Source organism: Empidonax traillii, unplaced genomic scaffold (assembly GCF_003031625.1).
Source record: "Empidonax traillii isolate 1590-97213 ecotype Southwest subspecies unplaced genomic scaffold, ASM303162v1 scaffold510:size820377, whole genome shotgun sequence".
Taxonomy (NCBI): Eukaryota; Metazoa; Chordata; class Aves; order Passeriformes; family Tyrannidae; genus Empidonax; species Empidonax traillii.
The window spans coordinates 75,745-88,324 of record NW_020955703.1 but is presented as its reverse complement, the minus strand read 5'-3'; the positions used below and the strand labels follow the sequence as shown (position 1 = coordinate 88,324).

At 47.1% G+C, this 12,580-nt stretch overlaps 1 protein-coding gene across 5 annotated transcripts in view; it reads left to right on the top strand.

Moving 5' to 3' along the window:
- Nucleotides 1-12,580, top strand: part of TNC (tenascin C) — a 68,282-nt gene that overhangs the window by 23,060 nt on the left and 32,642 nt on the right. For all 5 annotated transcript variants that reach the window (XM_027896678.1, XM_027896674.1, XM_027896675.1 and 2 more), the window contains exons 2-10: nucleotides 1,520-2,112; nucleotides 3,945-5,162; nucleotides 6,568-6,831; nucleotides 7,865-7,980; nucleotides 8,077-8,233; nucleotides 8,837-9,106; nucleotides 10,085-10,270; nucleotides 10,703-10,792; nucleotides 11,462-11,725. In XM_027896678.1, coding sequence (XP_027752479.1) covers nucleotides 1,650-2,112; nucleotides 3,945-5,162; nucleotides 6,568-6,831; nucleotides 7,865-7,980; nucleotides 8,077-8,233; nucleotides 8,837-9,106; nucleotides 10,085-10,270; nucleotides 10,703-10,792; nucleotides 11,462-11,725 — 3,028 coding nt within the window. In that variant the 5' untranslated portion in view covers nucleotides 1,520-1,649. The remainder of the gene's footprint in view (nucleotides 1-1,519; nucleotides 2,113-3,944; nucleotides 5,163-6,567; nucleotides 6,832-7,864; nucleotides 7,981-8,076; nucleotides 8,234-8,836; nucleotides 9,107-10,084; nucleotides 10,271-10,702; nucleotides 10,793-11,461; nucleotides 11,726-12,580) is intronic.

The following is a 12,580-nucleotide window of genomic DNA, read 5'->3' as shown; positions in this document are numbered from 1 at the left end:
AGCTTAAAGCTGAATACTTTTCCATGACAAGAAAAAAGCCTTCCCTGCTGCTTGTTTACTTCTGATTTATTCCCCAGTAAAAAGGGGTGAAGTTTGCTCTTTGTGAGCTCAACATTGGCTATAAAAAACACCATCTTCAGTGAAGTGTCTGATCTATTATTGTCATTCTCCCACAAAAGCAGCTGGGGTAGCATGGGAAAAATGATCTCTATGCTTTGGGGGAAGCAGAGGGGTTGGAGAAGCTGGTCTCTCATCTGACAAATGAATTATCATCAAATCAGGGGTGTATAGAGAATAAACTGCTGTTTCCCCCATTAGTGGCATTTCACTACCTTACAGTCACTGGCCTGACCATTTAACCAAGTTTTGCTGGGAATAGGAAGGAAAACAAATGCTGGGATGACATTTATTAGGTGTGCTTGTTCAGTCAGTCCATTTGCTGCCCTGGGTTCTCGCTCTACGTGCTGAAGGGCTGACTCTGCATGGAAGTCAGTGGATGTATTTCTGCTCCCCTGGCTCAGGGCTTTTAAATGGAACATGTACAGACTGAGGAGGAAGAGGAAATATTGAGGTAAATGAAAGGAATGAGTTTCAGGAAGAGCTGTACAGCCCAGCCAGCTTGTGACCATAAGCAGGTTATTGTGTTATAGCTGAGGAAAGCTCAGACAGTGGGAAATGTTTCCTAGAGGAAAGGTGTGTTGGCTGCTGAAAAGACATTTCTACACATGCATTTTTATTGCTCTTTCTAATGCGTGTCTCCCTTGTTGGAGTCTCTTCTTCTTACATCTCACTCCTTGTCTGCTAAAACATTGCTGTGATACAACACTGACAGCAGAACCTTGAGCCTGCAGAGCTCTGCAGAGAGATCCATTTACCTCTAATCAGTAGAGTAAAAGTTATTACTGGGCTACAAGGCCTGGAGTTCACATTCCCGAGCAATTGCAGTCATTAAAAGCACATGAAAAAGGGATGGAACGAGCTTTGTGGTGTTCATAAACCTTTTGACAACACCTTGAGTTTCTGACGTGATCCAGCCTCCAGCAGCCTTCAAGCAGTGAACTGATGGGTGAAGCAAATGTGGAATTTAACATCGGTTATATCATAACAGAACATATATTTATTTTACCTACCACACTCTGAAAGTAGTATTTTGAACTGAGATGAGGCTCAGCAGGCTTCTTCACCTTGGTCTTCTGCTTGAGGCAGTTAAACCTTCTAAAAGCCACTATATTTATTCTAAACCATACTGATATAACAGTAGTTTTCTTCATGTCTGGTGATGTTTTGTTCACAACCACTCTGAGATCTTGGAAAACCAGATTATTATATATAGCCAGGTTATTATATATAAACCACTGTTGTTATATATAAGAGCAAGCTCAGCAGCTTGGGGGAGGTTGGGTGGTACATTGGGTGGCACCTCAGCCCTGTTGTCCAAGGGTGCAGCACACGAGCAGCTTCCCACTTGTTGGGTGGTGTAGCTGTGGTTCATCCCTTACGCTGTTCCTTCTTCTTTCAGGGACCAAGTGTGCCAGGAAAGAAAAGGACACCTGGCTTGGTTTGCACAGGCTCTCCAATTTCTGCTCCAGGTTACAAAGGCCAAACAGCCATAAGACTCTCTCAACTCGTAACAGGACCTGAGCAGCACCATGGGACTGCCCAGCCGGGTTTTGGCCTGTGCCATCCTCGCCCTGCTGTGCCAGCACGTCAGGGGGGGGCTCATCAAGAGAATCATCCGGCACAAGCGGGAGACAGGGCTCAATGTGACCCTGCCAGAGGACAACCAGCCTGTGGTTTTTAACCACGTCTACAACATCAAGCTGCCTGTGGGCTCCCTCTGCTCCGTGGACCTGGACTCGGCGAGCGGCGACGCGGACCTGAAGGCGGAAATCGAGCCGGTCAGGAATTCCGAGGAGCACACGGTGAACGAGGGGAACCAGATCGTCTTCACGCACCGAATTAACATTCCCCGGCGGGCCTGTGGCTGTGCAGCTGCCCCAGACATTAAGGATCTGCTGAGCAGACTAGAGGAGCTGGAGGGGCTGGTATCCTCCCTCCGAGAGCAGTGTGCCAGCGGCGCTGGATGCTGTCCCAATTCCCAGGCAGCGGAAGGTAAGGCAGGCCGGGGAGCTGCTCTTGGGGAAACTCTCGTGCTGGCTGTCCAAGTTGTTTAGAGTAGATACTCAAATCTGTTTCAGGAACGAGCACAAGTCAAACCTGTTAAATTTGAAACATAATCAAAACTGGGAATGTGCTTGGCCAGCGCGCAAGGAACATTCATTCACAGTTTCACGGGTTTGTGGATCTGTGGGTCAGAAGTTGGCCTGGGACACTTTGTAGCTGTGGCACCGAGCATGGACAGCACTTGGGCACAGTGACAACCTGAGCTGAGATTAAAACTCACACAGTCCAAGCTCTTGGCTCCACGTTTTGTCCCCTTGAGGAAGCTGCCAATGTAACCATTTTCCTTTCCAAGTTTTCTTTATTAGAGACCAATAAAAATACAGCAGGACATAAGGCAGCAGACAAGCACAAATAGTTAGAGAACCGGGAAAAAAGGTGTCTGTCCAGCTGGTTTTTAAACTGAGGGAAGGGATTGGTCATACAAGAGAGGAAACACAGGTCTTCTCAGGGATGGGTGATGTCCCTCTGAGCACAGAGCTGCTCTCACAGCTGCTGGTACTGACTGTTGCCTGGCTCTTTATGTTCTGGAGTGAATGGGTGAGTAACATTTCATGGTGTATTCCCTAACGAAGCAGTCAGGAAAGCTGCTCAGTCAGTGGAAGAAGATTTTGAGACCAGAGGAGGAATCCAGCATGCTCATTAACCAAGCAGTTGGCAGGGGCTCTTCCCTGGCATTAGAGCAAATTAAGGGATTCCTGGTAAAACAGGATTAAAAAGAAGATATTCTCTTTCAAAAATTTCGGTGATTCTGTAAATTCTGTCCTGTAGGGAGGGATAAAAGCAGCAGAAACAAACTTCTTAACACCAATTTGTAGGTGTTAAAAGGGGCATCCTTTGTGCAGCACGCTGGACATTGCGATCCTCACAAAGTTAGCTCCTCTAATCAAAGCTGCCAAATGACAGGGGGACAGGGCTTTTTATTACACACACTGCTTACATGGTCATTAGATATTCTCCCTTGCTTAATACATTTTCATTAGTTTGTTTGCATAGTCACACCCCTGTTGGAAGTCCTTCTTTGGTCCTTCTGGGTTGTCTTAGTCGTCTTGACCTCAGTTCTTGAGCAGCCACAGCACCACTGTGCTTCACCACTGAAATTGTAACGTTTGTTCTTTATCTGGACACACAGAGCTTAGTTTACATCCTGTCTGTTTAACTTACATCCCTTATCTCGTTCTTGAGGACTCCCCTAAGGTTATATTGCTCCTTATTTGGTCATTCCGGGCTACTGTGAGTAAAGTTTCAATTTCTCCTATCAGGAGTCAGGAAAATCAGAGCTTTTTTAGGCCCTGTGTGCCACGCTGGCCTAAGGCATCCCAGGGCCAAGGGAATAATGGATTGTAAAGGTAAATACCCTTTTTTGCCAGAAGAATTCAGTTCAAGGAGACAGGTGTCACCTAGGAAGCCTTCCCCACCTGGAAAGTGCCTTTCTCAAAGGAATTAGATGGAGTTTGTTTGCTTTCCCTTCTGCAATCCAAAGTTGAAAAGCTCTGTTTCTGTGGCATGCAGAGGGATAAGCAAATGCTGGAGGTCTCTGAAGCCAGTGGGGAGAGCTGGGGGGGGGAAGAGGGAACACCAGGCAAGTCTTGCTCAGGCCCAGCCTCACTTTGCAGCCTGGTGTGGCTCATCCTTTGTAAGCTTTTAGCATTCTCGTCTTCAGACAAACCTTTTTGGGATTCTTTCCGCTGCCTTGAGCATTTCAGGGAGGGGATACCTGCATGATTCTCACCTCACACGGGTTTTTCTGGCTCGTTCTACAGGTCGCCTGGACACCACCCCTTACTGCAGCGGGCACGGCAACTACAGCCTGGAGATCTGCGGCTGCGTGTGCGAGCCGGGCTGGAAGGGCCCCAACTGCAGCCAGCCCACCTGCCCCTCCGACTGCAACGACCAGGGCAAGTGCGTGGACGGGCTCTGCGTGTGCTTCGAGGGCTACACGGGCCCGGACTGTGGCGAGGAGCTCTGCGCCCCGGGCTGCGGGGCCCACGGGCGCTGCGTGGGCGGGCGCTGCCTGTGCCACGAGGGGTTCACGGGCGAGGACTGCAGCGAGCCCCTGTGCCCCAACAACTGCCACGGCCGCGGGCGCTGCGTGGACAGCGAGTGCGTGTGCGAGGAGGGGTTCACCGGGGAGGACTGCGGGGAGCTCATCTGCCCCAACGACTGCTTCGACCGCGGGCGCTGCCTCAACGGGACGTGCCTGTGCGAGGAGGGGTTCACCGGGGAGGACTGCGGGGAGCTCGCCTGCCCCAACGACTGCCACGGCCACGGGCGCTGCGAGAACGGGCTGTGCGTGTGCCACGAGGGCTTCGTGGGCGACGACTGCGGCGAGAGGAGGTGCCCCAACGACTGCCACCACCGCGGGCGCTGCGTGGAGGGGCAGTGCCAGTGCCACGAGGGGTTCCTGGGCGAGGACTGCGCCGAGCTGCGCTGCCCCGGCGACTGCCACGGCCGCGGGCGCTGCGTGGGCGGGCAGTGCGTGTGCGAGGGCTTCATCGGCGAGGACTGCGGGGAGCTGCGCTGCCCCCAGGACTGCAGCAGCCGTGGGGTCTGCGTGAACGGGCAGTGCCAGTGCCACGAGGGCTTCACCGGGGATGACTGCGGGCAGCTGCGGTGCCCCGGCGACTGCCGCGGCCGCGGGCTGTGCGTGAACGGGCAGTGCGTGTGCGACGAGGGCTTCACGGGCGAGGACTGCGGGGAGCTGCGCTGCCCCCAGGACTGCCACCACCGCGGGCGCTGCGTGGAGGGGCGCTGCGAGTGCGACAACGGCTTCACCGGGGAGGACTGCGGCGAGCTGGCCTGTCCCAACGACTGCCACCAGCGTGGGCTCTGCGTGGACGGGCGCTGCGTGTGCCAGGAGGGCTTCGTGGGCGAGGACTGCCGGGAGCGGGCCTGTCCCAGCGACTGCAGCAACGCCGGGCGCTGCGTGGACGGGCGGTGTGTCTGCGAGGACGGGTACATGGGCGAGGACTGCGCTGGTGGTAGGTGGCCGTGTCCCTTTGGAACCACTTCCCCTTGGATGGACACGCTCCCTGTGCCCATCCAGCTGCTTTGGGGGTTCTGTGAATCTTCTCCATGAAGCTGGGCCCTGTTGGGAAGAAGTTCTTTGCAGAGAGAGGGCTCAGCCATTGGAATGGGCTGCCCAGGGAGGGGGTGGAGTCCCCATCCCTGGAGGGGTTTGAGCAGAGCCTGGATGTGGCATCAGTGCCATGGACTGGGTGACAAGGTGGGGTTGGGTCACAGGTTGGACTCGATGGTCTCAGAGCTCTTTTCCAACCCAGCTGGTTCTGTGACTCCGCTCCCATCACAGTGTTACTGGAGCTGGAACCAGCCCTGGCTGGGATTTGTCAGCATGACCTTTCAGTTTCTCACAGTACCTTTTGATGCTGAAAAAAACGGCATCTGAAAGAAACTGTTCTATGGAGAAGAGGGAGATGTTTCCAGAGACTTCTTAATACACAGATGTTTGTGTATTTTATATATATATATGTATATGTCTGTGTATATATATATTAGTTTATACCTGTATTTATTTATACATACATATCTATTTGTATATATGTAATTTATTAATTTCTTTATATGGAGGTTTTATACACATATTTATATATTTATATGGAGGTGTGTATATTCGATCTGACAGAAGCTTAGAGGAAAATTATGGAATCAGCTCTAAAGTCCCACGCTGAGTTTCCCACTACCACTTACACTATGGAACTTGATAGAGAATTTTGGCAGCCAGATAATGACAGGCTTTACACCATAAATGAGGTAGTTTTCTTTAGTAGATCCCAGGGGAGAAATTTCAAAACTAAACTTTTGTAGGGTAATCAAAGAAAGCTTTGGGGTTGGGAACACTATAAAAGACAATGAACACCCTTAAAAAGAAATTCCCATCTTTCATCTCCTCTTTCTGGAAGAGGCCTGAGCCCCATTTTGCGCTCTTGCACACAGAGATCTATTGGCAGTATTTACTAAAATAATAATGTTTGATTTTCCTCTGGAAAATCTGTGCAAATCCCAGGACTTGTAGCTCTACAATCACGTGTTGCTGGCAGTTGAATGAACCATCTGAGCCCCTGGGGACCCAGCTGTAGTAGTCTTGTGCTGCAGCCATGAGAGGAGGAGCTGGAACACAGACAGCCAGAGGTTGTGTGCAAGTGTGAGGGTAGAAATTGGCCCTGTGACTTTTGGAAATGTCTGTGGTCTCCATCAGCTCAACATTCCTCTCCTCAGCAGTTAATTTGTGGGCCGTGGCTTCCCCAGCCCCTGTTAGACAATTCTCATGAAATCCCTGGGAAAATATGAAAACTGGGTAAGTCATTATTTTCTGAGCCATGAAAACTTATAGCTTTATTTCCCTCGCCCCCCCCCCCCCATTCCCAGTGTCTCCTCCAACTGAGCTGACGGTGACGAACGTGACGGATAAAACTGTCAACCTGGAATGGAAACATGAGAATCCTGTCAATCAGTACCTGGTCACCTACGTCCCCACCAGCAGTGGGGGCTTGGACATGCAGTTCACTGTGCCAGGAAACCAGACAGCTGCCACCATCCACGAGCTGGAGCCGGGCGTGGAATATTTTATCCGTGTCTTTGCCATCCTTAAAAACAAGAAGAGCATCCCAGTCAGTGCCAGGGTAGCCACGTGTGAGTTTAATATTCCCTGGATCTGTTCTTTTGCCCATTTCATAGCATGAGTTGATTTGCATGCCTTATTTTGGGGTGTTATGTGCTTTGTGTTTTCTAATTTCAAATCATTTTCATTGATTCACATTCATTTTTTGGGACATTGTTTATTTTTTATTTTCTTTTTTTCAATTCATTCATATTGATTTGCCTCCCTTTTTGGGGACTTCATTTCTTTTTAATTTCTATTTTCAATTCATTCGTATTGATTTGCCTCCCTCTCTTGGGGATATTATTTCTTTTGTATTTTTTATTTTCAATTCATCTGTTCTGGACAGAGACAGCCTTTTGCACTTTCATTTTCCAATGCCAATGACTGTATTAAAAATATAGTTTACAGGCTCTTCTGCTCTCTTCTATGCCTCCCAATTAATACCATGGGGTCTTTGTAAATGAAGAACCTTGGCTTCTTTATTATAATGTACATTTTAAAATTCTGGTCATTATTCCTGAAAAAAAATGATAAAAAATATACAGTGTCTAAAAACCAATGTAAAATCACTTGAATTCAAACTGGTTTGGTTAAAATGGAGATTATATTTGTTTTGCATCTTCAGTTTTACCACAAATCACATTTTATCTGCCCCTCTGTCCTTTTGCTGTTGATCTTCCTTTATATTTTGTGTACATCACACTCATATCTAAACATCCTCAAAAGATGCCCTCTGACTTCTGGCCCTGAGCTCATTTTTAGAGAACTGGGGCAGAATTCAGCTCACCTGCCTTCAAATGTCTGCACCAGAGACATTCAGGAGGGCACAAAAAAGAGGCTTTTCTCGGTCAAAATTCGTTTCACTCTAAGGTGACACCCAAACCAGCTCAGAGGAATGTCCTTCCAAAAGCAGATTAACTGATTGTGAGGTGGTTTAACCATCTCAGCTGCACATCCCTACGTGGCAGGTATTCCTAGTGGTGGAAAGATGCCCCCACCCCGTGCCCTGTTTATGGGAACTTGTCGCTCATGGCAGGATTTCCTGGTTTTTTTCTGCCCCAGATCTCCCTGCTCCAGAAGGTCTGAGGTTCAAATCTGTTCAAGAAACGTCTGTCCAGGTGGAGTGGGACCCTCTGAACTTTTCCTTTGATGGCTGGGAGCTGGTCTTCCATAACATGGTGAGGAAGCAGCTTCACGTGTGGAGCCCACACAGAGTGAAAAAACCCTGGTTTTTTTTTTAACGTTACACTGACAGACTGTTCCCTGTGTTGCAGAAAAAGGATGACAATGAAGACATAACCAGCAGCTTGAAAAGGCCAGAGACATCTTACATGCAGCCAGGTTTGATACCTGGGCAACAGTACAATGTGTCCATTCATATAGTGAAAAACAACACCAGAGGGCCTGGACTGTCCAAAGTGATAACAACAAGTAAGGACAACCTGTATTTGGCCTGTGTTTTGTTGGCCAACAATAAACAACATGGGGTTTTTGGGTTTTTTTTGTTAAAACAAGCTTTTAAACAGAGAGGAAACCAAGCTCTATACTGTGAATTCACAGGGGGTGAAAAGGAAGTTGTGGAGCTGCTAATGAAAAATTAATTCATGAGGGAAATTTAATTCCTTTCCAAATTACCTGCAGAGGAAAGGAAATTTGTGTTCAGACAGAAGGGAGCAGGTAGAATGCACTTTTGCTCTTTTTCAAAATACACAACAGCAGGAATAAAATTTTTTCATCCTGGTGTTATTTGTATGGAGATGGAGAAGCTCTCAGTGTTCCTGCTTGTCTTACTTCTGGTGGCTTCTGGTGTGAATGAATTCTGATGAATTTGCTTCTGATTAAATGATTCCATTTGGAGTCTAAGCCTGTTGGAGGAGAGTAAATGAAATAATAAACTTCAGTTGGTCAAAGTCACTAATTTTAATTTTGCTCTGAATCAGCAACTAAAAGCATGAGAATGTCTGTGTTTTTATGGCAAGATTTCTTTCAAAAAGCACCTTTTCCTCTCTCTTTTTTTTTTTTTTTTTATAACAGAGCTTGATGCCCCCAGCCAGATCGAGGCAAAAGACGTCACAGACACCACAGCCCTCATCACATGGTCCAAACCCTTGGCTGAAGTAGAAGACATAGAGCTCACCTATGGCCCCAAGGACATCCCAGGGGACAGGACAACCATCAACCTCTCTGAAGATGAAAACCAATATTCCATTGGAAACCTGAGGCCACACACAGAGTATGAGGTGACACTTGTGTCTCGTCGAGGGGACATGGAAAGTGACCCTGTGAAAGAAGTGTTTGTCACAGGTGAGAGGCTGGAGACCAGCATGGAATCAGCACATTTGTAGAGGTCCATGAAAGGGGAGAATGTTTTTTCTGTACCTCATATGCTTTCCTGGCCCAAGAAAATATTTAAAATCTAAATATGTTTTGCTAATGGGGTTTAGGTTATTGTGTCTTGTACCCATAAACTCTCAGAAACAAGTTCCTCTGGATTATTTTTCTGTCTACTGAGCTAAAGGTCTTCCATGGTTCCTGTTCCATCTAAGGCCTTACTTCTTGTCTAAATATGTATCAGATTAGCCAAGAACTTCTTTTTTTCCTCCTTCAGTACTGCAAATGTTTCCTGTCATGCTTTTATAAATTGCCTTTATTCCTCAGGGTTCCTGGGAATGGTTCTTGTGAAAGTGTGGGTCCTGTAGCAGGTTATCAAGGTTTGACGCACTAGGGGAGCTGAGAAAATGGTACACAGAGAATTACCTCTCTTTTCATCCTAAAATACAGCTGTTCCTTCAGAGCAGGATTTGAGATGTGAACAATGTAAACCCATTGAATTTCTACTTAATATTCACCTTTTGTTTTGAGACTCAGAGCTCCTTTCAGCTGCAAATGCAAGATATTTACTGAGCAGAAATTCTAGAGATGATCAGTTCTTTGTTCTTAGCATCATTTTTCCTTCTGAAAGTTGAGGCATTTATAAAAGAAAATAGCATTTTCATCCAAATATATTTTTCCACAAGCCTATTTTGTAATAAAAAAATGTTTATTACTATTGAAAATGTTATTTTTGTCTCAGGAGATAAAAGTTCAATTTCTTGAAGTGATGTTTTCTCCAAAGGTGGTGAACTCTCTTTTATGTTAAAAGAAATCTGCTTGTAGTTAAGAGGTATCAGGTGAAGAGAAACCACTTCAGTGTTGAGGGTCATTTTACCTTTTAAAAAGAGATTGTTGTCATAAGAGAAATATTCTTATTTATTTATTTATTTATTGCTTGATGGATTACAGACTTGGATGCTCCCAGAAACCTGAAGCCAGTGTCCCAGACAGACAACAGCATAACCCTGGAGTGGAGGAACAGCCACGCCAACGTTGACAACTACCGGATCAAGTTTGCCCCCATCTCTGGTGGGGACCATGTGGAGATCACAGTGCCAAAGGGCAACCAAGCCACAACCAGAGCTACACTCACAGGTGGGTCACACATTTTAGTTTAGATGTGCTGAAGAAATCTTTCCCTGGGAGGATGGGGAGGTCCTGGCAAAGGTTGCCCAGAGAAGCTGTGGCTGTCCCATCCCTGGAAGTGTCCAAGGCCAGGTTGGAGCAACCTGGGCTAGTGGAAGGTGTCCCTGCCCATGGCAGGGGGTGGAATGAGATGATCTTTAAGGTCCCTTCCAACCCAAACCATTCTGTGATGCTATGATTTTTAAGTGCACCCAATACAATTAAAATCCCTGGGATCTGTGTGTACACACATCAGGTCAGGGTTATCTGAAACCTCAATTCCCTGCATGGTGAGGAAAGCATCTGTCTTACCTTGCACACATTCAGCCTTCCTTGTTAAAACAAATGCCTGGAGGTGTATTCCACGCACAGGAACTCATATTCCTTTTCCTCATCTCTTAGGTTTGAGGCCTGGAACTGAATATGGCATTGGAGTGACAGCAGTGAGGAACAACAGGGAAAGTGCCCCTGCTACCATCAACGCTGGCACTGGTGAGTACCTGACCCACCTGACCCCCCTTTCTGCTCTGGAGGAAGCAACGAAAGAGGTAGAGCCGCTCTTTAATTTTCAAATGATGCAGTAAAAAGTGTTTTAGAAAGTTCTTAATTTCTGTTTGCTTCCAATGGGACATTTTCCCTCAAGGGAAAAACCTCTCCCCCAAAGATCTTGACCTCTGAGTGAGGTTTCTTTTCCTGTCCAAGGATTTCTCAGTGTTCTGGGAGTTTCATCTCCAGGTGAGCTCCTCAGTGGGTAATTGTGCTTACACTGATTTGGCCATCCTCTAGTTGTGAGGGTTCCTGGCAGGTAGTGATGGCCAAAAGGTTGATCTGACAATGAGTGCAGCCTTGGTGGTTGCAAGTCCTGACTGACCTTCAAATCCAGAATTTTTCTCACAACACCCTCCTTTTCCCAGATAAGTTCTCTGAATGCTTTTATTCTGCCTCTCCTCCATGTGAAGTGTCAGTGGGGGAAATCTGTTCTAGTGTGGTTTGTTTGTAAGAAAGAACTTCATCATCCTCTACCCACATGGGCTTCAAAACCCCCAGCAGGTGGATAAGCCGCTGAGCTGTGGCCAGACACCCAGTGGAGATGTTACTCTGTCCATACCTGTGCCAGGGCAGTTCAGAGACAGCTCAACTGTGCTTTTTTTTAACTCGTAGATCTTGATAACCCCAAGGACTTGGAAGTCAGTGACCCCACTGAAACCACCCTGTCCCTTCGCTGGAGGAGACCCGTGGCCAAGTTCGATCGCTATCGCCTCGTTCACACCAGTCCCTCCGGGAAGAGGAGCGAAGTGGAGATCCCAGTGGACAGCACCTCCTTCATCCTGAGGGGGTTGGATGCAGGCACAGAGTACACCATCAGCCTGGTGGCAGAGAAGGGCAGGCACAAAAGCAAACCCACAACTGTCAAGGGCTCCACTGGTGAGTAACAGCTTTATTTGGGGCTTAGAATATCTGTCTCTGCCTGCAGAGCAGACTTAGCCCTGCCTAACACAACACACTGAGGGATAACTGTGCATTTCCCTGCCTACTGTGTTTAGCTTCATGTTCTCAGTGATTTCTTGCTTATTTTTTGAGAGGTTTCACAAAGAACAGCCACTGGTCCTGCATGAAATGCAGAGCTCATACTTTGTTTTACATGAGGCTGAGTTTGGTTTTTTTGTTTTGTTTTGTTTTGTTTTTTTTTTTTTTTTGTGCATTATAACTTGTTTTGTTCTCTACAGCTAAAATCCTAGAGAAAGAGCAACCAGAATGTGTTTGACATTGCTTGTTCCTGCCTAATGAATCCTCTTCACAGCATCCCTCCACCTATCATGCTTCAGCAGGGTCAGCAGGGCTCTGATGTTGCCCTTTTTCAGTTTTTTCATCCAAAAGTAGGAAAGGTGACTGTCCCAAACCTGGTTCCAGCCACCATTTCCACTGGATACTGTGACTTGTATTTATCTTCCAAAAAAGGTCCATTTCTACCATCTCTATTCGTCCAAACCACTCCATCTGACCAGTATCAGTGGACTCCCTGAACGAGGTTTTATTCCCTGTGAAACATTTTGACCCCAAGTTTCTTGCACGCAGAATTACTCCTCAGTCCAGAACACAAATAAATGCTAATCTTTTCATGCCTTCAGGTTAAATCCTGTGAGGCAAAGCTTGAACAACCAGAATCAGCTGGGCTACAATTACCTTTAGCAGATGATATCAAGGTGTTTATCCTTTTCTCCCCATAGACCATCTATGAGGTAAACACATGCCAGACGTTGTGGATTTTACAAATTAGTA